We start from the raw sequence: 22,461 nt of genomic DNA, 5'->3' as shown, positions 1-22,461 counted from the left end.
CCAGGCCTTGCTCTGCCCCTAAACCATCCACTACTCAACTCCATTTGTGCCCTTTTTAAAGAACCCCAACAAGGCTGAAGGAGGCAGATTTGAATAGGCTATTTTGCGAGGCTCCCTGGAAGGACAGAGTGTAGTACAGTTATTACTAATACAGCTGTTTGTGTTCAGTCGTAATGAAACATGTAATTTTTTTTTCTGCTAAAACAGTTCCAAGTCACCCACTCATTTCCTCAGAACCCTTCCCCAGAGACTCAGCCTCCATTCATAGGAGGCCCCACCATATCTCTGAAGCCGGGGCCGTCACCAAGGAAGGAGTGGTGTTTGGGCTGCCACCTGTGTTTCTGTGACATGACTAGCTGGCTGCAGGCATGGGCGGGGGAGGTATTAGAATGATGAGTCCTGTTGGGTGCTGACTGGAAGGGGGACCCCGAATAGGGGAGTCTCCCCTTGTTTTCCTTCCAGCACCCCCACCTTGGGCCCTGCCATGCTGGCTCATCTTCCTTGTGGGATAGTTGGTCTTCCAAGGATACACAGCCCCATGAATGACTCTTGCCTTTTCTCTCCCGTGGGTCTGCAGGCTGCTCTGGAAATGCTGCTGTTGCGGAAACCAGTCAGGTTAAAATGTCATCCTTTAGCAAATTACCACTATGCCGGTAGGTGCCAGGAGCCCTGCCAGGGCTCACTGTTTGCATGTTGCTTGTGTCCCCTTTTACTAACAGAGAGCACCTGTTCTGTCCTCGGTGCCACTTGTTTTCCTGGGGCCTCTGGGGCATAGCCAGCGGGGCAGCTGTGTCCACTGACTGGTCGCTGTTGGGCATTTGTCTGTCTGTCTCCTCCCATCCTGGGTGTGCTAAGAGCTGGGCAGCAGCGGACAGGAGCCCCGCGTGTGGCAGCGGGAGAGAGCCCCAGAGGGTGGAGCACAGAGGCAACAACTCACAGCGGCCCCTCGGCTTTGGAATCCAATCTTGCCTGCTCCCCGTTGCCCTCTGCGGCTTTGGTTTCCTCACCTATAAAGTGGGGCTCATATTCCATCCCTTATGGCGTTTTGTGAAGACTAGAGACAGCATATGGAGCCTCATGCCTGGCACATTCTAGTAGCCATTATTGTTCATTTATTGAACAATTTAAGATGAGGAAGTGACAGTGACAGATTTTGACACAGTCCTGCCCTGTGCAGTTTGGAGCCTGAGGAGGAGGCAGTTATTAAACAGGTCACACGAATGGCAGGAGAAAGACATGTACATGCACACGTATACACGTACCTACACGTATACACATGGGGCTTCCCAGGTGGTGCCAGTGGTAAAGAATCCACCTGCCAATGCAGGCACAAGAGACTTGGGTTCGATCCCTAGGTCAGGAAGATCGCCTGGAATAGGAAATGGCAGCCCCCTCCAGTGTTTTTTCCTGGAGAATTCCATGGACAGAGGGGCCTGGTGGGCTACCGTCCATGGGGTTGCAAAGAGTCGAACACGATTGAGCACACACACGAACATATACACTTACATATACATATACGCATAGATACACACATACACATGCATGTACAGTGTCTTAGAAGCGGGTGGATTACTGATGGCATCACCAATAAGAGGAAAGGAGAACACACTTTAGATAGAGTTGAGTGTGGTGAGAATGGTGAAAAGACAAGGAAACAGGTGGGGGAGCCTGTGGTGACAAGTGAAGTTGAAGTCAGTGTCTGTATTTCCATTAACCGGTAGCCCAGTCTATTCTGGCATCTCCGCGAGCCCACCCGGGTTCTCTGTTTCAGAGAGGGCTGGATCCTCCAGCGCCCCTTGGTGGTATTCGTTTGAAGGTGTCTCTGGTGCCTGGGGGGACCCTGTACGGTAGGTGCTACGTCAGTGGCCCTGGGGACCCAGTGGTGCCTTTTCCAGGCCTTGGTCCAGGTGGCCAGATGTGGCCTCCGCGGAGTGCTGTTCTGCAGGTGCCACGGTGTTCTCAGAGGGGTCCCTGTCCCCACCTCTACTGTCTGCCTCAAGGAGCCAGTTTCTTAATATCGTCTCCATCATTTCCTGCTCCGTGTCTTTCCTGAGTGTGGCTAGAAGATGTGGGAGTTCTCCCTAATCTGCTGTGGAAACAATTCAATCCTCTCTTAATTCCCAGTGTCATCTGCTGCCCATTAAACCCTGACAGGCCATCCAGCCTCCTGGAGCCTGTGTCAAGCTTCTTTGCTTAGTGGGTGAGACTTCCCAACCATCTGCCACGACTGCCCTTAGCCCCTGGGGTGACTGGGGTGGCCGGCGCCTTGGGGCAGGTCAGCTCCAACAATGAGCAACCTTGTCTGGAACCTAAATCCCCTCCGGTTCTTTCCAGCATGCCAAGCAACAATTGTGGTTTTTTTTTTTTTTTTTTTTTTAATGTGTGTCATGACATGAAAAAGATGGGAAAACTATGGGCTGGAAACTACCCCCACCCTCAACAAAACAAAAACATTGAAACAGGACTAAAAACTTTGATTCCCAGGTGACTCAGTGGTAAAGAATCTGCCTGCCAAGCAGGAGACACAGGAGACGCGAGTTCAATCCCTGGATTGGGAAGATCCCCTGGAGGAGGAAATGGCAACCCACTCCAGTATTCTTGCCTGGAGGCTATACAGTCCATGGGGTCACAGAGAGTCGGACAAGACTGGAAGGGTTGAACTCCAGACTCCCAGTTGTCTAGAGAGAGAGGTCAGACCTCCCTGGCTTGTGCCCTGGAGGGAAGGTAGAAAGACTTTGAGGGGAGACTAAATTTTGGGGGAGACAGAGACAGGGGCCCTTGAAAATCACTTCCCTGACTTTACTCCTGACTGCCCTTCCACCCCATCCCACCCCAAGCAGTTCAGAAAGAAGAGGGAAGAACAGCCAGTTCTGGGGCCCAGAAGAGACGCCCGTGTGGGTGGGCAGCTCACACAGATTTGGGGCTGCTCGGCAAACCCGGAGGAGCTCTGTTAAGATCCTCAGAGGGTGGTGCTGTTGCCGTGGCCTTCAGGGCTCTCAAACTGACACCAAAGCGCCTGATCCAGCTTTCTCTCCGCACCCTCCACCCATGTGTGGGCAGCTGTTGTTTGCAGTGGCTCCCAGTCAGCAGCTGAATTGGGTGGAGAAGGCTTGAGCATGGGGGTGTCAAGGGGGCGAGGATGCCTGGCTGTGATTAGAGGACTTCCAGCATCCTTGGTTTTTCCGCTGAGCCGGTCATTCCTGCAGATGGGCGCAGAGTGGAGGGGAGTCAGAGCTGGCCCTGGGACTCTTGGCAAGAGTTCAGCAGAGGCTCGTATGGGCTCCCCCATAGCCCAGACGCTCACGGGGTCCTGAACCTTGACCTGACTCCAGAAATGGGAGAGACCTGGAGGAAATACCCATTCAGTCGAGGGAGGCTGATCTATGAATTGGAAGTTGCCCCAGTTTGGTGGGGAGACAGAATTACATTCTCCAGAGAATACTTTGAAAGAAGCACAGCTGTGAAGTCACCTCGAGGGCACTCTTAGCCCATGTTGCTAGCTGGAGGCTGACCCCCGCAAAGGGCAGGAACCAAGTTACTATGCACTTTGCTGCTTGGAGAGGTTAGTGGACAAGCTCAGGTTCTGGATTCAGACCAAGGCCTCCCTGCCTTTTGCCTCTGGAGGGAACTTTGGTATCACTCTGTTCACATGCACCCCTAAAAAAATTACTAAGCCTTTACCCATCATGGAAAATCTTTCACAAAATGAAGATCTGGTATAAAAACAAGTCTTCCTTTTTCTGCAATGAACATGTCTTTCTTATGTAATCTCTGTGACAGCATCAATAACAGTTTTTAAAAGATTGAAAGGAAGACAGAAAGGCCCTCTTTAAAAGACACTGTGCCCAAACTTTCTCTCACCCCTCCAGGTCTCTCTTTAATTGCCTGCATTCGCTATAGATTGCCCCAAATTTCACCACCATCCAGAGCCTGTTTCCCAGCAACCGAAGCTCAGAACATTTCTCCTCTGGATTCTGTTCCAGCACCAGTTTCCTCCTGTTAATTAGGCTCTTTGTAATTAGGCTTAATCATCTTATTAGGGACCCCTGCTGATAATAGCCCACTAGCCAGGAATCCCCAGGGAGAATGAATGAGTGTGGGGTGGGGAGGGGGAGGGTGTCAGCCCACTGACCCTAGGGACGTGATGAGTGGACAGCAATGATCTCAGAGAGGGTGGCCAAGTGAGAAGTTGGGGCAACCCCCTGCCTTGGTTTTTGCATTTTTATCCTGGACTTTGTCCAAGAAACAGAATCCAAGAAGAGCTGGCTTAAAACAAAAAAAAACACCTTGTCCTGGAATGGGGAGAACCCTCCTGCCGTACAGTCTCCAGGAGGAGAGATGCTGTACCTTACCTCGACAGATTACAGGAGGATTTCGAGGCAGGGAAAGGAAGACTGTGCACGTGCCAAGCGGCCTGGAGTAACACTGTGAGTGTACACACACAACAGGGAACACTGGCAGGGACCAGTGGGCTTCACGAGTGCCACTAACATGGACGTCAGCATGGACAGCATGTTTTCCACCGCGGCAAACTTATTTGGAATCTTCTGTCCAAGTGGCCAGATCTGAGACGTTCACTGTGCCCCTCCTTAGGACCAGACGCTGTTAGGCACTGCATGACTGTCACGATCCCCAAATCACAAGAGAGGAAACTGAGGCTCAAAGAAGTAAATTTACAGGAGTTAAGTGGCAGAACCAGGTTCACAGCATACTGTCTCCTGATTAAAGTTGCCCCTTTTTAATCACAGCACAGTGACCTCATTATTTGGGATAAGCACATTCAGATGTTATGTCTATACACCAGGCTTTGGCCTGAGAATTCCACCCAAGAGACCTGGAGTAGAGTCTTGGCCCCATGGGTGATCCGTGATCAGGGTGCAGTAAAGAACCTGCTACTGTGATTGTGAGAATGGACGGGCTTCTCTGGCCCCGCCTCTGTCTCTCAGTTCATGGACACCCCTGTCGGACAGACACGCACACACAGCACAGTCCTGTGTGCTAAACCGTGGACCCTAGGGCTGAGTAGAGCCATCTCTCACCGTCTGAGCACATGCTCCCCGCCCTGGCCATCAGGGTCCGGGCCAGCACAGAGAGGAAAGCTAGAGGGTGCAGCCCACTTCAATCAGACACTGGTGGTGTGGAGTGCACACCCCGGGATCAGGAAGACTGGAGACCCCATCACAGAGCAGCAGCCCTAAAAGCCAACAGAGAAGGGCTTCCTTGCTGGCTCAGTGGTGAAGATGTAGGAGACATGAGTTTGATCCCTGGTCCGGGAAGATTCCACATGGTGAGGAGTAGCTAAGCACATGCACCTCAACTCCTGAGCCTGTGCTCTGGAGCCTGCAAGCCACAAGTACTGAAGGCTGCTAGCCGTAGAGGCTGTACTCCGCAATGAGAAGCCCACACACCGCAACTAGAAAGTAGCCTCTGCTCATTGCAACTAGAGAAATTTTTTTTAAAAAACTCAAACCACCAGAGAGTTGATGGGGAGCAGACCTCCTTCCCCTATGAAGCTTGAGGATCCCCCATAACAGATGGTCCAGGAAGTGACTTCTCTTTGTGGGGTTACAACTGGCAAGCCATCTGGGAACATGAAGGGACATCTTACAAGTAGACAGACCTGGGGACTTCACACTGTGGTTTGGGCAGTAATCCAGTGATGAGCTTGGTGTGGGGTGGGAGCAAGTGTACCCACCGTTGAGGCTGGGTGCTGACCTGAGAAGGCCACATGGCCTTTGAGTGTCTCATGAGGGTTTAAAGCTGCACTTTGACTAGGGAAACATAGGGTCCTGCTGGGGGTGGAAAGGATTCTTCCTCATCTCATTGGGAGGGGTATCATCAGCAAAATGTCCCCTAACCAACATCCCTGGTGGCCCAGTGGTTAAGAATCCGCCTGCCAATACAGGGGACATGGGTTTGATCCCTGGTCCAGGAAGATTCCACTTGCCTCGGGGCAACTAAGCCTGTGCACAGCTACTGAGCCTGCAAGCCCTAGAGCCCGCATTCCACAACAAGAAGAAGCTACTGTAATGAGAAGCCTATACACCGAAACTAGAGAAAGTCTATGCGCAGCAACAGACTCAGCACAGCAAAAAAAAAAAAAAGAAGTGTTCCCTAACTTCCTAACTGAGATGCAACCTGGAGCTGCACAGACTGGACCTGCATCAGGGCAGAACAAAACTATCCTTATACGCCTGTGGGAGGACTCGACTGGTGTGACGTCCCTGTCTTGTTTCATTTACACCATTGCCTCTCTGATCTCTCTTTACTGTTTTGATGGATACCTAAAAGGGACCATGACTCTGTGGTCGTTCAATTGTTGCTCCATTCTTTCTGTTTCACTCTTTCTGTCTCTGCCTCTGGACAAGGGGAGCAGATGGGAGCCAGGAGCCCAAGTTCTTGAATGTTGGAAGAATTTTGAGGAATGGTGATGAAAATGCCCCAGAGCCTGAAATCCCACCGACCTCCTCTGCTCACACCCACTCTAGCAGAATTTCACCAGAGCCCTGGCCCTCCTTCTCCTCTGTCACGATGGTTTGCACAACCAGAGATGTCCTGGTCTCTAGAACCAGTGGGAGATGCTTCCTTCTGCTGAGGATTAATCAGAAAGCTGCTTTTTCTTTCAGAGAAATTTGCAAACCACAGGAGTCAGGTGGTGATTTTTAGAGACCTGGACCAGCTCCGACGTGGAGAGCGTATTCTATACTGGAGCCAGAGCTCTTGGCTTAAGGACCCCTCAGGGGGTCCCACGGAGGTGTTTATTTCAGAAATCTGAGCTGACATCACCGATGTCATCTGTGATGACATCATCATCATATTTTCTCAGGGATCCTAGGATCTTCACCTCCTGCTTGCCTGCCAGGCATGGTTTCATCTAATCAACTGATTTAGACCAAATCTTTTGAGGGAAGAAGCAATTCAGGTTTTCCGTACTTCAGCCCCTCAGTGAACCATAGCAAAATGGAAATCTGGGCTTGTCCTAGTTGGAAGGAAAAATACTATGGTTTGGAGATTACAGCTTTGAAAGTAGAAGCCTGTCAAAGGCCCAGGCATATACCATCCAAAGAATCAGAGATATGGGGAATTCAAAAAATTAGAATGAGGCTGAGTTTTCTGCTAACCAGCCACAGAAATTGAGCCTTCTCTGCAACCCACAGAAATAGGACTTGGCTTGGAAACAGACCAGGACCATTCTCTGTGATTATCTGCATATCCTACTTTGACATGAATGTCAAGCTCAGCCATGAGGCAGGTGCGCCAGCCTGACACATCTGGGCCTCTTCCTCATTGGTCTGCAGGTTTGTCAGGAACCAGTCCCTCTCACCTCCCAGCCTCATCTGCCTTCCCTCTGCTGGAACCCTGTAGCTGAGCCATACCAGATTACTGCTTATTCCTTGAACACCTCCATTTCCTCATCTGTAAAATGGGTAGGAGTAATATCAATCTTAAAGGGCTGTCTGTAGAAGCAAATGACTAGTGTCTTTCAGGGTCTTAGAACCTGGCATATAGTAAGCATTTATAAGTATTAGCTTTTTTTCCCCGCTAGTGTCTTGCATGTGTTTGTGCTCAGTTGCTCAGCTGTGTTCCTGTTCTTTGCGACCCTGGACTGTAGCCCACCAGGCTTCTCTGACCGTGGAATTTTCCAGGCAAGAATACTGGAGTGGGTTGACATTTCCTACTCCGGGAGATCCTCTCCACCCAGCGATCTAAATATCTAATAAATATCTGCCGAATAAGTGAATGAAATCTATCCTCTCACTACTTGGCTCTGACTGTGCACTCGCCACTTCCTCTCCCCAGAATTCCCATCCATCTCCTTCTTTTTAAACATTTATTTATTTTATTTTTTATTTGGCTGCACCAAGTCTTAGTTGTGGCATGTGGGATCTTCAGCTGTGGTATGCAGGATCTAGTTCCCCGACCAGAGATTGAACCTGGGCTCCCTGATTGTGGAGCGCAGAGCCGTAGCCACTGGGCGACCAGAGAAGTCCTTCCATCTCCTTGCCTGACTTGCTTCTGTGTCTTTTTAAACCCTACTCAGGTCTTTTCTCTTCCTGGAAGCCTTCCCAGCTTCTCTGAGTCTGGTGTTCCTCCTTTGTGCCCCACTGGCACCCAATCCCTGCCCTCATCCTTGCAGTCATCCCCTTAAATGCACTGCCTCCTGATTTTCTCCCCACTAGACTGTTGAGTCCAGCACGCACGAGGAGCACTTACTACATGAATGCTTGCCCTCCCTAATTATATTAAAACTAGCTAAAATCTGCCGAGTGCTCATGATTTTCCAGATACTAAGAGACAGTTTTAGGGAGTTACCTTCTTTAACCTTCACAAAAGTCCTCTAAGAGGTGGAGACACTCAGAATTATTCCCATTCATAGGTAAAGAAACCAAGTCTTAGGTTCAGTAACTTGGCAAGGTCAGAGCCACGGCTGAGATTTGAACCCAGGTGGCAGGGTTGTTAACCATTACACTGCACTGGCTTTTTGTTCAGAAAGTGTAGAGCAGGTATTTACATGTCACACACCGAACAGTTGTAGTTTGTAACTTCACTAAGTGAACCAGCAACTACAAGTGGGAAGAACTGGGTTGTTTTTTTATGAAGTTTGTGTTTTGTTGTAGGTTCGGACAAGTGGACCTCCCTAGAAAGAAAACTGTTTAATAAAGCACTAGCCACTTACAGCAAAGACTTTATTTTTGTACAGAAGATGGTAAGCATGCTTTTTCCCACTGCTCTCTTGAAACCAAATTTGGGAAGTTGCACACGTAAAGATACATATAGAATTATTTTATTGATGGTTTAAGACTGTCACCAAAACAATGTCTTCCCTCTTTTGTTGGTAAAGGATGGTATTTGTTATGGATGGCAGGGCCCAGGTGTTGAGGAGGTGGGGGGAGGAGGGCATAGATTATTTGGATGTGGCAGTGGTGGGGAAGGGTATTTTTATCTTAATAAAGATGTGTGATTTATAATTTCTATCAGAATAAAATAAGCTTGGGGCTGCTGGTTCAGTTTACATAATTTATTTCATGTGTGTTTGACAGATATATCATGTTTCTGACAGAATATGGTGGGAGGAGGGGGGATCCAGTGAAGCGAGAGTATGAGCCCTGCCCCTAGCTGGTAGCAGAGTTTCTGCTGTGGGTCCCCTGATTATAAGGACAGTAATAATAGCAATAAAATGTTACATATACAGCATCTGGCAGCAAAAGAGAGTTCTGTCACCAAGATGAAATAGCATTTTGTCCAGCATATAATAAATGTAATAGGCCTTAATTGGCTGAGAGGTGGTTTAGGCTAGAAGTTACAATGATTCAGAGTGTTTTAGCCAACCAATGAATGGTGGAACCATACTGAGTTATTAAGGTCACGAAAATGCTCAGGTCCAAGTAGAACAGGGTCTCAGAGGACAACTGCCGCTGGCTCTGGGCTGGGCCTCAGTGTTGTCCTGGGTTCCTGTCTCCTGTCCTTAACCCTGGGCCTTGAGTGAGTGAGAATCGGAAATAGGTGGAGTTTTTCTCCGACTTGCCTCCATCTTCAGATCTGAATTCGCACCCACCTTACTCTGTCTTGGAGGCCACTGCACTCTGCTGCCCTGTGTTCCAGCAGCTCCCATCTGTCCTAAATCACCCCCTCCTGTCCTAGGTTTTATTGTTTCTTAAAGGTCCCACACCTTGTTGAGTGATGATGGATTCACATGACATGCTCACCAGGCAATTCAGGATTTTAAACCAGAATTCTCTGGGACACTATCTTCCCTCCCTGGGCAACTCTAATGTAGAAATTCACTATATCAGGTCTGTGTGAGGGGACAACTTTGAGGAGACCAGATATCTGGAAGGTGCCCTTTTTACTCTTCACTGTGTGGGTGGACAGCCAGTCTGCCTCCAGAAAACTCACATTATTGAACCCCACTTTGAGCTTAGAGAACTGTGAACTAAACAAAGGAATTTTTTTCTCTTTAAAACACATTTACCTTTGCCCCTTTGGGGGAGAGCAGGACAAGACTTGTTTTCTGCAAACACTAAGCTCTTGTCATCATAACTTTTGCCTTATATTCCTGTTCGATTACTAAGGAACATTTTTCATAAATAGATTTTGAAGGTCAGCAACTTGGAGAGCCAAACTCATTCAAGCATTTGAAAAAGCATGCTGCTCTGGTGGGTTAAAAAAAGGGAGGGAGCTTGCTATGGATGGTTGTGAAAAAAAATCTCCAAGCCCTCTTGTGAAAAAGTCAAGATGCAGAACAGTACATATAGTGTACTACCTTGTGTGAGGCAAAATGGTGGGGAGGAATATATCTTTGTGGTGTTGGTATACATGTAGAGAAATTCTGGAACATCCCCCAAGATATGAACAAGAGAGGCTAGCTGAATTGCATGGGTGGGGAGGGAACGGGTGAATGGATGACTGGAGAACAGGGCTAGGGAGGAGATTTTCCACCATGTACATGTTTTTATTTAACTGCGTAAACTTCCTACCTATTCCAAACTTAAAATTGCATGAAAACTGGCTGCCTTGCACCCTGCCCACTGCCAGAGCTGATCTTGAGATGGTTTTCCCGACAGGTGAAGTCCAAGACGGTGGCTCAGTGTGTAGAGTACTATTACACGTGGAAAAAAATCATGAGGTTGGGGAGGAAACACCGGACACGGCTCTCAGAAATCATCGACGACTGTGTGGTGAGTGAAGGCGCCCGGGTGTTGCTTCTGCGGGCCCCACCCCCACCCCACGCCCAGGCTCATAAATGGCTGGTGTTTGGCTTGGCTTTACTGCCAGGCAGCTGCGGTGAGTGGGTGATGGGCCAGTTCCCAGTCAGGATTCAGGCCTTGACTTCCTGGGATAACTAGGCAAGGGAAGGGCAGCTTCCAGTTTGACCTGCAGCCCAGTGATCGGTGAAGGAGGTGAGGGCTGGCTTGCGTTCTGGCAGGTAGGTGCCAGGGGAGTTAAACTGTGGTGGTCCCAGGCTTGACGTGTGTGGTTTTTAAGAGGCACCCTGGTGTCCTGGCATAGGCCTTCCTGATCCTTCCACAATAGTTCTCCTCACAGAAAATTAACATGCCTTAGAACAGGGGTCCCCAACCTCCGGAATTTTAATGCCTGGTGATCTGAGGTGGAGTTGATGTAATGATAGTAGAAATAAAGTGCACAATAAATGTAATGTGCTAAAATCATCCCCAAACCATCCCCCTACCCCACCCCCAGTCTGTGGAAAAACTGTCTTCCATGAAACTGGTCCCCGGTGCCAGAAACGTTGGGGATTTTACACAGCTTCTATGAAGCATGCGCAAGGAGCAGCTTTGACCTCTAGATGGCGCCAGGAACCCTCTGTCATTGGCGAGCTGATTAGCAGTGCGTGGATTATTCTGGTCCTCACATCACCATTTATCCTTGATATATTTCCTTCATTAGCAGACAAATCCAAAGTTGTCTGAAGATTAAGATGAAGAACCTACTAAAGGCATCACAAGATTGAAATTTTCTCCAAACCCCTTATTTGTGGCTTTGGAAATGGCTACTGCTTTTGTCCTTGTGGTTAACTCTCTTCTCTGCATCCATAGCCAAGGAAAATCTTACATGTTGTGGAAAACACATACGTGTATGTAGAAATTATGTCTTACAACAGATTACTAAACTCCAGTCTGCAGCCATTAGCGAAATGGTTTCAAATTCGTAAATATCATGAATTTTACAATTATACTTTTATTCCTAATTGTATCCATGCATAAATGTTCTTAGCACATATGCAGGTTAATTTCTTTCACAGACACTTACACATAGCACTTCATACGTTCCAGGCATTGTACTAGGAGGGACTTGACAAATAATGATTCGTTTACTTCTCGTACCAATTCTGTGAGGTAGGAAGCTGAGGCACAGAGCCTAGGTAACTTAGCCATGGGCAAAGGCTGGTGAGTGTGTTGTCTGGGACTAACTCCCCTGTGTAAGACTCAGGAGCAAGCAAATGCTAATCCTCTTACAGAAGGGTAAAAACATGCATGCATGTGTGTGTGCTCAGCCATGTTGAGCTCTTTGCGACCCCCTGACTGTAGCCTGTCAGGCTCCTCTGTCCATGGAATTCTCCAGGCAAGAATACTAGAGTGAGTTGCCATTTCCTACTCTAGGGGTTCTTCCCAATCCAGGGATCAAACTCATACCTCTTGCGTCTCCTGCACTGGCAGGCGGATTCTTTACCATTGTGCCTTCTGGAAAGTAAAAACACCTGGAGTCATTAGGGTTTTGAAGCCTGAGTTCCTAAGAATTTGATCCTGGCTACAAAATATAAACACATATTTAAAGTTATATGTGGACCCAAATATAAAATAAAAAAATTAGACATCTGTAGAATAGAATGGTATTACCATTCATTTGATGAGAGATGGCAGTATTCTTATGATCAGGACTGTTGTTTGACTGGCTTAAGTAGTGATGCCTTACATCTGAATAGCCTTTTTCTCACATGTGGCTAATGTTTAAAATAAAGCAGCGTGATCTCTTCTGGTTCAGTCCGCTAAAAGAAACTGAGTCCTCGCTGTGTCTTTAGTGCTGCGGGTGAGCCAGGGCTGCTGACTGGCCTCGGCCCCTGGCCCAGGGCAAATGTTACCGTTTGGAAGACGTGGCATACCTGAAGAGAAAGCTTACCGTGAACTTCAAGTCTTTAAAAAACACTGGGAGGTGAGAACCGGAAAATATTAGGTATGACCTTCAGGAACTCTCTCTTATCCAGCTCTTCCAGTCGTCAGGCAGAAGGTTGAGGCCCAGAGAAGAGAAGGGGCTTGCCCACGGTCACACAGAGCATTGCTTTCTGAGGGGGTAGACAGTAGATGAGGAAGCACAAAGAGTCCCGGCCTGGGAGACCTAAGACCTGGCCCCTAAGCTTACTGACCTGTAAAATGGGGCTGATGGTTTAGATGATCTGGACGGTCCCTTCCAGTTCTGGAATGTTCAGAGTCATGTTTTAGAGGAGAGCAAAATCAGAAGCTATGGTTTCCTAAGGCAGACCTTTGGCTTGGGTGTTACCAAGTGCCCAGGACTGTGCCTGGCATAGTATCGGCACTCAGTAAATGTTTGTTGAGTGAATGAGTGAAAATGTTTCCCAGCTAGGAGTCACTCTGGGTCATGGCAGCAATCCCTCCATGAGCTCCCCAGGAGGAGATGGGGTGAACCAGGGGGTTCTGAGCAGAGGAGGGCTGCTGAAGACGGTGTCACTACCGGAGGCAGAGGCGCCATCTGGGGCCAGCAGGCCTTCGCGGGTGGGTGGAAAAGCCCAAGCCAGCGTGTAGCCTCAGACCCAGGAGGAAGGGTTAAGATGGCACTCCAGGCACCCCACCTTCTTAGGACTATTTGCCAGGGGCTGGCATTAAGCTGGGTCAGGTGTGCCGCACCTGTGACCTGTGAGCTTAGAAGAAAAAGCCATGTGCAGAGATGACTCAGCGCCTATTTGTGTTTCAGCTGCGCTGGGTCTTTGTTGCTGTACTCAGGCTTTCTCTGGTTGCGGCAAGCGGGGCCTACTCTCTAGTTGTGATGCCCAGGCTTCTCATTGCAGTGGCTCTCTTGTTGCAGAACATGGGCCCTAGAGCGTGTGGGCTCAGTAGTTACGGCACACGGGCTTAGTTGCTATGCAGCCTGTGGAATCATCCCAGATCAGGGCTCGAACCCCTGTCCCCTGCATTGGCAGGCAGATTCTTAGCCCCTGGACCACCAGGGAAGTCCCACAGTCCACCTTCTGAGGACCAGTTGCCAAGTGGAGATGAAAACTAGGAACAGGCAAGGACAGAGAGGGTGTAGGAGGCACCGTCCCGGGAGGGGGCCCTGCTCTTGGTCCTGAGGGTCTACCTGGGTAGCTCTCCTGACCGTGTGTGCTCACTAATTTATTAAAGGGACAGGTGACTATTCCCCCTGGATGGAACACAGTCCGCAGCTCAGGGACTTTTCCGGGGAGAAGGGTGATGAAAGAGGATGGGGAGTAACTGCTCTTGAGGGGCCAGGAGGTCAGCATAGCACATCGCTCACCTCGCAGGTGACTTGACTTCTGGCTTTCCTCTCCCACCCTTTTGGGCAGAAGAGAGGGCCAAGGTGTGCTTTGCTGAGGAGGTGGGAGGGAAGTGCTGACCACACCGTCCTGTCTCCTGCCCAGGCTCCTGCCCCGACTCAGGGTAAATCCGTGGGTCTGACTAGGAGCAAAATTCAGCGCAATTCAAGAAACCAGCTGAGAAATGTAACTGACTTCGGAAGACAGCAGTCAGGGCACCAGGAGCACAGCTTCCCCAGGTCCTTGGCCTGAGTTACCTGCAGCAGGGTCTGCTGACAAGGGGCCTGGGAAACATCCCTCTTCCCTTTGACACAGAAAAGCAGCTGGTTCTAATGGTTTTGAGAGGTTTAAAAGCTCTATGTTTGAGCTGAAAATCTAAGCCATGCCCAGATGGACAGATGTGCGTCTATGGACATGTGCAGGCAGGCAAGGAGTGGAGGCTGAGGTTTTACAATCAGACGGTGCAGGATTTAAATCTCAATTCAGCTTCTTTACCAGCTGTGTGCTCTTGGGAAAATCGGTTCTCTGCCAAATTTCTTATTTGTTTAAAAAATAAAAACTTGTAGGGGATTCCCTGGTGGTCCAGTGGTTAAGACTCCATGCTTTCACTGCCAGAATGCTGAGGGCCCAGGTTCAGTCCCTGGTCAGAGAACTAAGATCCTGTAAGCTGCATGTCATTGCCAAAAAAAAAAAAAGGAAAAAAAAATAAGAAGAAAAAAAATATGCAGAGATTTTGTGAGAACTAGCAGTGTGTGTGTCTGTGTGTAGTCCCTGATCCAAAGCAGGCCTTCAGTGTGTTGTCATCACCAACATCTTTCATTGGTGACTGTAACACTCAAATGTGTGTCATTGAAGAAATTTGGATTGTTGAGCATCTGTGTTTTAACTTGTAAATTTCTCATAATACAAATGCCATTTGCAGGCCTGAGAAATAAAAATCTCCTCCTCCTCAACAAATTCTTACTTGGACTCTCAAAGTTTTTGAGCACCTTGTGTAATATGTAACCGTCTGGCGGCCCTGTATTTGCCTACCTTTCTACCAGGTTTGGAATATTACCAAGTGTTTCCTTTTCACAATACATCACAAAATGGCCAACTTGTTGATACAGAGTCCTACATGTTAGGGTTTCGTCCCCTGTCTTTGCATCTATTAGTCACCTTGATGAGCCCTTTGGCTTGATGATAAATCATTTTGTGAACATGCATAGATTGTCATTTGAATTAAAAGCTGTCTGCATTCCTGAGACATATATAATCACAGGACAGTATAATTTAATCTGTAATTTAATGGCTCCCTGGGACTTTTTTTCTAAGAGCTTTTAAGCCCAAACAATGGCATGGTGAGAAAATTGTAATTATAACAACTGCCATGAAATAAATGCCATTGTCATTGAAAGTTACTGTGTAATTTACTTTAAATGGTGAGCTGTAGGCCCTGGTCTGCTTAATAACCTGATACTTGACACCATAAAGTTCCAGTTCTGTAAAGGAATGGAGTGAACCCATGGGGTTTGACATAACATGGTTTTACCTGAAATTCTTTGAGATTGGAAGGTGGTGGATTCATACTAGACTAAGGCCATTTAAGTGAAATCAACCTGTCTGTCCTAAACTAGTAAGATATTATAAGTTTATATTATAAATCACTCTGTAAAATAAATTAAGCCTATATCTGTATTTATTGAAGTCTTTCAGCAAACGTAGTCATTACTGAGTAATCCTAATTAACCCACTGGAAACTGGCATAATTTCTTAAGTATACCCTATTAATACATGGTCTCAAATAGGCATATATACCAAATTGTGAGTGAGTGAGTATTAGTTGCTCAGTCGTGTCCAACTTTTCATAGCCCCATGGACTGTAGCCTGCCAGGCTCCTCTGTCCATGGAATTCTCCAGGCAAGAATACTGGAGTGGGTAGCCATTCTCTTCAGGGGATCTTTCCGACTCAGGGATTGAACCCTGATCTCTCACCCTACAGGCAGATTCTTTACCATCTGAGCCACCAGGGAAGCCCCATATACCATATTAAATAAGGCTAAAATGGAATGAGTGAAGAGTGTGCTAAATGCCCATATTACTGGGATTGTCTTTCACTCCCATCTCCAATCCAAACTGGAAAAACAAACCTGGTGGTTTCTGGATCCCAGGAGTTCTGGCTTCCAGGTTCTAAGACTCATAAGCTCAACCAGCATTGCATCGCTGTCCAGGGTTAACCAAACTGGAGCCCCCATGCTTCAAGCAGTGCGTGTGCAGAGAGCCCAGCAGAGACCAGTGACCCATCAGGGTGGGAGGCAGCTGGCCACCCCCATCTTGTTTCCTCATTTGTTAAACAGGTGGACTGTTTACAGTCTATCCAGTGGCATAGCAAATGTGAAAACACTTCATACACCATGAAGTGCTGTGATACAGAAGCTGAAATGAGGTTGCTGGAACAGAGTTCCCATCCTTGGTCCTCAGTCCTTCTAGGCCCTAGGAGCAAGCCCTCCTCAGCCTGCCTCCTCATGCGGATGGAGATTGCAAAATAGGGCACTCAGTTCAATGAAAGGGCCACCTAGATTCCTGCCCTCCCTCCCAGCCCACCCAGTACCTCCTCCAGGCTGCTCCTTTAACTGTCTTGTTAACTTAAAGGATGGTCAGAATCTTCTACCTAATTCATCTGTTGCTGTTTTGAAGTAGACAGAAGGGACACAGTTGCAGAGAGGATAATTATTCATAGAAATATTTCTCTTGTTCTTTTTTATAGAGTGCCTCTGAAAGGCATTTCTTCAAGAGCCTATGACCAGAAACAAACAAACAAAAAAAAAATGATAAGTAAAAGGAAATATCCAGTCCCCTTACATTTCTGCCCCTTTTCAGAGTCCTTGTGGTTCACTCTTTGATCCTATATTCTGACAAGAACAGAGCAGGAGCACATCAGAATGCTGTGGGTCATGTGCCTGCTGAAGGTCAAATCAATATCTTGGGCATCTTGCAAGGAAGTGTGATAGAAAGCCTTTAAAAACAAATCATGGGGGGAGGGGACATATGTATACATATGGCTGATTCATGTTGATGTATGGCAGAAACCAACACAATAGTGAAAAGCATTTATCCTTCCATTAAAAACAAAATAATTAAAAAAACAAACAAACATGGGGACTTCCCTGGTGATCCAATGGCTAAGACTCCATGCTCCCAATGCAGGGGGCCCAGGTTTGATCCATGGTCGGGGATCAAGCCTGCAAGTAGAGAACTCTCGAGCCACAATGAAGACCCAGTGCAGCCAAAATAAGTAGAAATTTAAAAAATATAATGATATGGCTTTGGTCTCTGCCCAACGGAGTTCCACAGTGTCATTTCTGCTTGAAAAATCCTTCTCATTCCCCTGGGAAGGCAGAGCAGCTACAAGTGGGGCAGCCTGCCTGGGTTTTGGTCGATGTCATGTTCTGCTGGTCTCCAACAAGAGGGAGAAACTCTACGTAGAAAAATCTCTCCTGTCTGCCTTAGCATATTTTTTTTTATAAGTGATAAGGGGACCCAGAGTGGGCCTCGGGGACTTGGTTGCTCTCAGAATTCCAGGTGTCCGGTGGCCAACCTTGTCCCTCCTGAGAGTCCTCTGCCAGCCACTCTCTCATGCACAAAGATGCTGCCACAGCCCCAGCATCCTGGCCCTCTCTCCTTCCCTGGCCCCTGGGTTCTGTTCATCACTAAAAATGTCATTTGGGGGGTTCCCCCCTTTCTCTTGTGTTCCCTTAACACCAGACGAGTGAAGAAGATGAAGAGGTAGAGGAGGAGGAGGATCCGGAAGAAGACAGGAAATCCACAAGAGAAGAGGAGAGTGAATTGCCCAAGTCCCCGGAGCCGCCGCCGGGCCCGGTCCTGGCTCCCGCAGAGGGGCCACCGCTGCAGGCCCTGGGCCAGCCCTCGGGCTCCTTCATCTGTGAAATGCCCAACTGCGGGGCGGTAAGTGTCTCTGCGTCCTCCAAGGATCTGGGACTGGTGAGAGCCCTGTGTATAGTCGGCTAAAAGAGACGATGCATTTTACAAAGGAGGGTGCTTTTCCAGCAGTGAAGCTGGGCAGCGAAGTCCACATGGCCATACTTTTCTTTCTTTCGTCCATTTACTTGTTTGGCCCACAGATATTTCTGGAGTCAAGCAGAGTCAAACACTGTGCCACATGCTCAGAGGATACAAGTCCTTTCCTGGCCTCAGGAAGCAGTTGATTCCGGCTCTGCAGTGGCCTTGGCCTCCAGAACTCACACTGCCCGTTTCTTGGTGCCTTCCCACTCCTCTGAGCTATCACACCAGGCTTGCCCTAGAAACATGCATTCAAATGCCATTGAAGAGCCCCCAGAGAAGGAGTCTCCTTTTATGGCATAATTAGAAAGATTTGGCTGAAGTTTATCTTCGTACTCTTTGAGGGAAGCAAAAAAAAGATTTACTAAGCAAATTAATCATGTAAACAGGCTGAAAGCATGTCTGTTTAATTACTTAACCTAGTACTTTTTATTAATAAGTATGTTAGAAGCATCATCTTGCTAAAATAAAACCAGTTCACCATTTGATCATTTGTAGTGCTAAAGCCTTACAGAATCTGTACTGGCTGATATAAGGCTCACTGTGTATTTTAAAGAATAGATTTTTTAAATTGTTAACTTTGGACTCTCAATCCTCCACTGGTCTCCTGTGAAGTGAAAGTCACTCAATTGTGTCCGACTCGTGTGACCCCCATAGCTCTGTCCATGAAATTTTCCAGGCAAGAATACTGAAGTGGGTTGCCATTTCCTACTCCAGGCCACTGGTCTCCTACTCATCTGAGTTGTTGAGCTTTTCACAAATCAGGTTTCTTAAAGCTGTACACATCTGTACAGGCAAGTTCTAGAGGCATTATGCAAAAAAAATTAGAATATTGTTCCTTTCATATGAAGCCCTGTTTCCCCCAAGTTAATGCTTATCTCCGCTTGTGTGTTACATAGGATAACACTCTTTTCCAGAGTGTATTGAATGCTGTTTATTGAGTCTGTCACTTAGATGAAGATAGCAGCAGTCTTTCAAATATTTTAGACTCCAAAGCTGAAATTCACTTGATTCACATCTAAGAAAAAAATGAAGAAGTAAAAAAAAATGATATATACATCTTGCATTACCTTTGAAGAGAACATAAATTGCTAGCTTGTTTCTGTCTTTGATGTTTAAAGACCTATATTGCTTCACTCCATCATTACCATACTGTATAGAACACTTTTGTTCAAAAAGTGACTTTAAATGACGGAATTTTTGGTGAATTTGTTTAGAAATTGGTTTCTTCCTCTGTTCACAGTTTGGGTCTACAGTAAATTCTTCCTGTGAGGGGAATCATCTTTTACTTTACCCAATCAAAAATGCTCAGCAGGATGAATGTTTTTTCGTGACTTCAAAAAAACAACAGGGAAAAAAAAAGTGTGTTGGTTTTATTCATTACCTAACCATGGAAGTTTTGGTTGCTAAATCAACCAAAGATTTTTTTCCCTGCAAGACTATAAATAGAACTCATGAACTTAACACAGCAACCATCTGTGGCTGGGTGGTTCAGTGAGTACTTGCATTAGCTAGTGCATTTAGTGATCTGGAAGTCAGGGCTCTAGGAATTCAGGGGGTGGATCACTTCCCTTTACAGCAGTGAATCTCACTGGAGAATGATCTTGTTACCCATGAACATTTGGCAATGTCCAGAGGGAGACTTTTTTGTCACATCTGGGGAGGTGCTCCTAACATCTGGTGGGTGGAGGCCAGGGATGCTGCTAAACATCCCATGATGCACAGGACAGCCCCACAACAAACAGTCATCCAGCCCAAAATGTCAGCAATACTGAGGTTGGGAAACCATGCTGTATGGCAAGCTTCAAAAGACTGGGTCATTCCCCTTTTTATCATCCTGCAGTGAATCTGGGGGTCTGAAATGTGGCTTCAGCACTGCGCTACTAACTGGGGCTTAGATGTAACAGAACAGAGCAGAGCAGCTAATCAGTGTTTTCAGAGCTGTGTCTCTTAGGGTTCTAGGGATTCCTAGGGGAGATAGACAGAGCTGAGCAAAGAGACCCAGTTCTGGGATGCTGTCTCTTTCAGCCAGAGCACCTCTGCTTTTAACTTTGAGCTTTTGAATAAGATTTTTTAAGTAAAAAAAAAAGGAAAGAGGAGGGAAAAATAAAGGGGGAAAAGTGGAAGGAAGTTTCTGGCTGAAAAAAATGTTGGAAAGCTGATCCAAACCCCCTCCTTCTACAGATGGAATCTGTAGAATCTCCCAGAGGGGAGATGGCCCAATGACCTCCATGTGTGTTGGAGGCTCTGGGTTGAGCCCCCAGTTTTTGGTCATAACAATGATTTGTTGTTGATGTTGGCACAGCATTTGTGTTTGTGGTATTTGATCTCTGCTTTCTGTGGCATTTGCCCAGAGTTTGCTTATGTAAAACCCCTGTGCCTTGTCATTAGACTCTGTTTCAAGTATCCCATGTTCTACTGATGAGTAACTAATAACCCTAATTTCCTTTTCAGGACTGTAGATGTCATGTCACTCCCTTTCTTCCCCAGGTGTTCAGCTCCCGGCAGGCACTGAACGGCCATGCCCGCATCCACGGTGGCACCAACCAGGTGACCAAAGCTCGGGGCGCTGTCCCCTCTGGGAAGCAGAAGGCTGGCAGTGGCCAGAGCGGGTACTGCTCTGTGAAGAGCTCACCTTCCCACAGCACCACCAGCGGCGAGACAGACCCCACCACCATCTTCCCCTGCAAAGAGTGCGGCAAGTAGGTAGACTTGGGCCAGGGACTGGATCTAAGTGTGTGATGAATAAGGCCCCTGTGGGGTCTGGGCCAGGGTGGTCTGAGATGCCTCCGGGTAGAAAAAGAACCCAGACTCTCCAGCTTTTCCTCGTACCATCCTCAGGGTTGGCATGGTACCTCGTGGCAGGTGGACCTTGTCTCTGACTCAGAATATGGTCATTCTGATGTCCTAAACCCTAATGAGGATGGACATCATCAGAGAGCAGATCTCTAGTGACAGAACTTCACTCTTTTCCAGAAATGACAGATAGGACTGATTCCCTCCTCTTCCCTTCACACCCAAACCATATTCACCAGTAGTGCTCTCTTTGCATCCCTGCCCAGTGATTTGAGAATGGCTCTAAAACATCTAGTTGGGAACTCTCTGTAGCAGAAATGGCTTTTCTAACACCACTGATGATTCCTGCACCCAGGGCAGATATCACTAACCAATTGCTACACTCTTTGGTACCATATTAAGATAAGACTCCAATGCTTTTCAATCCATTAAATCCTCATGCTTCAAGCAGGCACAACCAGTTGATCAGACTTGACCCACGAGAGAAAACCTATTTGTCAGAGAAAAGGGAGAAACTGACGGTGGGTAGTAACAACAGCAACAGCGAACTACTGAGAACTTGATTTTGTTACATACTTTATGTGCCTGAGCTCTTTTAATCCCCACACAAAAACTCCATGTGATGCAGATATTATTTTATCCTTGTTTTACAAATAAGAACTGAACATTAAGTAAATTGATGTGCCTCAGGTCACGCCCCCAGAAAGAGCAGAACTGAGATTTGAAGCCATCAGTGTTCAGATACAGAGCCTGGGTGTCTGACCACTGTTCCTTCCCATTGGTTTGCTTTGTTTGCTTATTTATCACTGGTAAGACACACACAGTCCCCTCCCACAGCATCTGGTATAGAATTCCAGTTTATTTCTCAGTGAGTCTGTGCTAAGAGGGGCTGTCACGAGTGACTTCCTTTAGGAGCCTTACCGAGTTGCTCTTCCTGTAACCTGCAATGCTGCAAACACGCAGGGTTACCTGGAGAGATGCCCACCGGGTAGCTGCCAAAACTCTACAAGGGAACATCGTTGGTTGTATGAGTGAGGCCACCCAGGACCTCTGTTTATAATGTTCATCCTCATGAAATATTTCAGGCATTTTGCTTCCATTTATCAGTTACTCAGTGCTTGCCTGGCACTGTTTTAAAGGATGTTTACATGTATTAATTTATTCCTTAGCCCAGTGAATTTATACTGTTAGCCTTAGGTCGGTGGCACCTGCCGAGGCGAGTTGGAACCAGCAGCTCTCTTCCTGCAGAGATAGGGAGACACACTTAGGATAGGCCCCCTCCTCGGGGCTCTCAGAGCCAGGACATGATGTCATCTTCATGTCAGCAAGAAATAGGGAGCCCCTGGATTGACTGTCGGGCTTATTTACTTGAAACAATGAAACCTCCTTAGTCTGACTTCATCTACTTGCCCTGGGGTGGAAGAGAGAGGCAGGGAAGAGGGTCACACCACTGTCTGCTGAGGGGAACCAGCACCTTCTGCTCACTTCCCCCAGACAGGCAACAACTCCTTACTCCACTAGGTGGCAGCAAAGGACATTGTAACAACCAGAGCTGAGTATTTTCAGCTCTTTCGGTG

The 22,461-nt window shown here is 47.5% G+C and overlaps 1 protein-coding gene across 10 annotated transcripts in view; it reads left to right on the top strand.

Annotated features, from left to right (window-relative positions):
- Positions 1-22,461, top strand: part of TRERF1 (transcriptional regulating factor 1) — a 206,396-nt gene that overhangs the window by 178,727 nt on the left and 5,208 nt on the right. For 8 of the 10 annotated variants that reach the window (XM_061146710.1, XM_061146713.1, XM_061146709.1 and 5 more), the window contains 5 exons: positions 578-653; positions 8,619-8,707; positions 10,566-10,679; positions 17,774-17,974; positions 20,543-20,790. In XM_061146710.1, coding sequence (XP_061002693.1) covers positions 578-653; positions 8,619-8,707; positions 10,566-10,679; positions 17,774-17,974; positions 20,543-20,790 — 728 coding nt within the window. The remainder of the gene's footprint in view (positions 1-577; positions 654-8,618; positions 8,708-10,565; positions 10,680-17,773; positions 17,975-20,542; positions 20,791-22,461) is intronic. The other 2 variants (XM_061146715.1, XM_061146719.1) reach the window with 1 other exon arrangement.

This window comes from Dama dama, chromosome 7 (genome assembly GCF_033118175.1).
Source record: "Dama dama isolate Ldn47 chromosome 7, ASM3311817v1, whole genome shotgun sequence".
Taxonomy (NCBI): Eukaryota; Metazoa; Chordata; class Mammalia; order Artiodactyla; family Cervidae; genus Dama; species Dama dama.
This window is presented reverse-complemented; position numbering and strand designations above follow the sequence as displayed.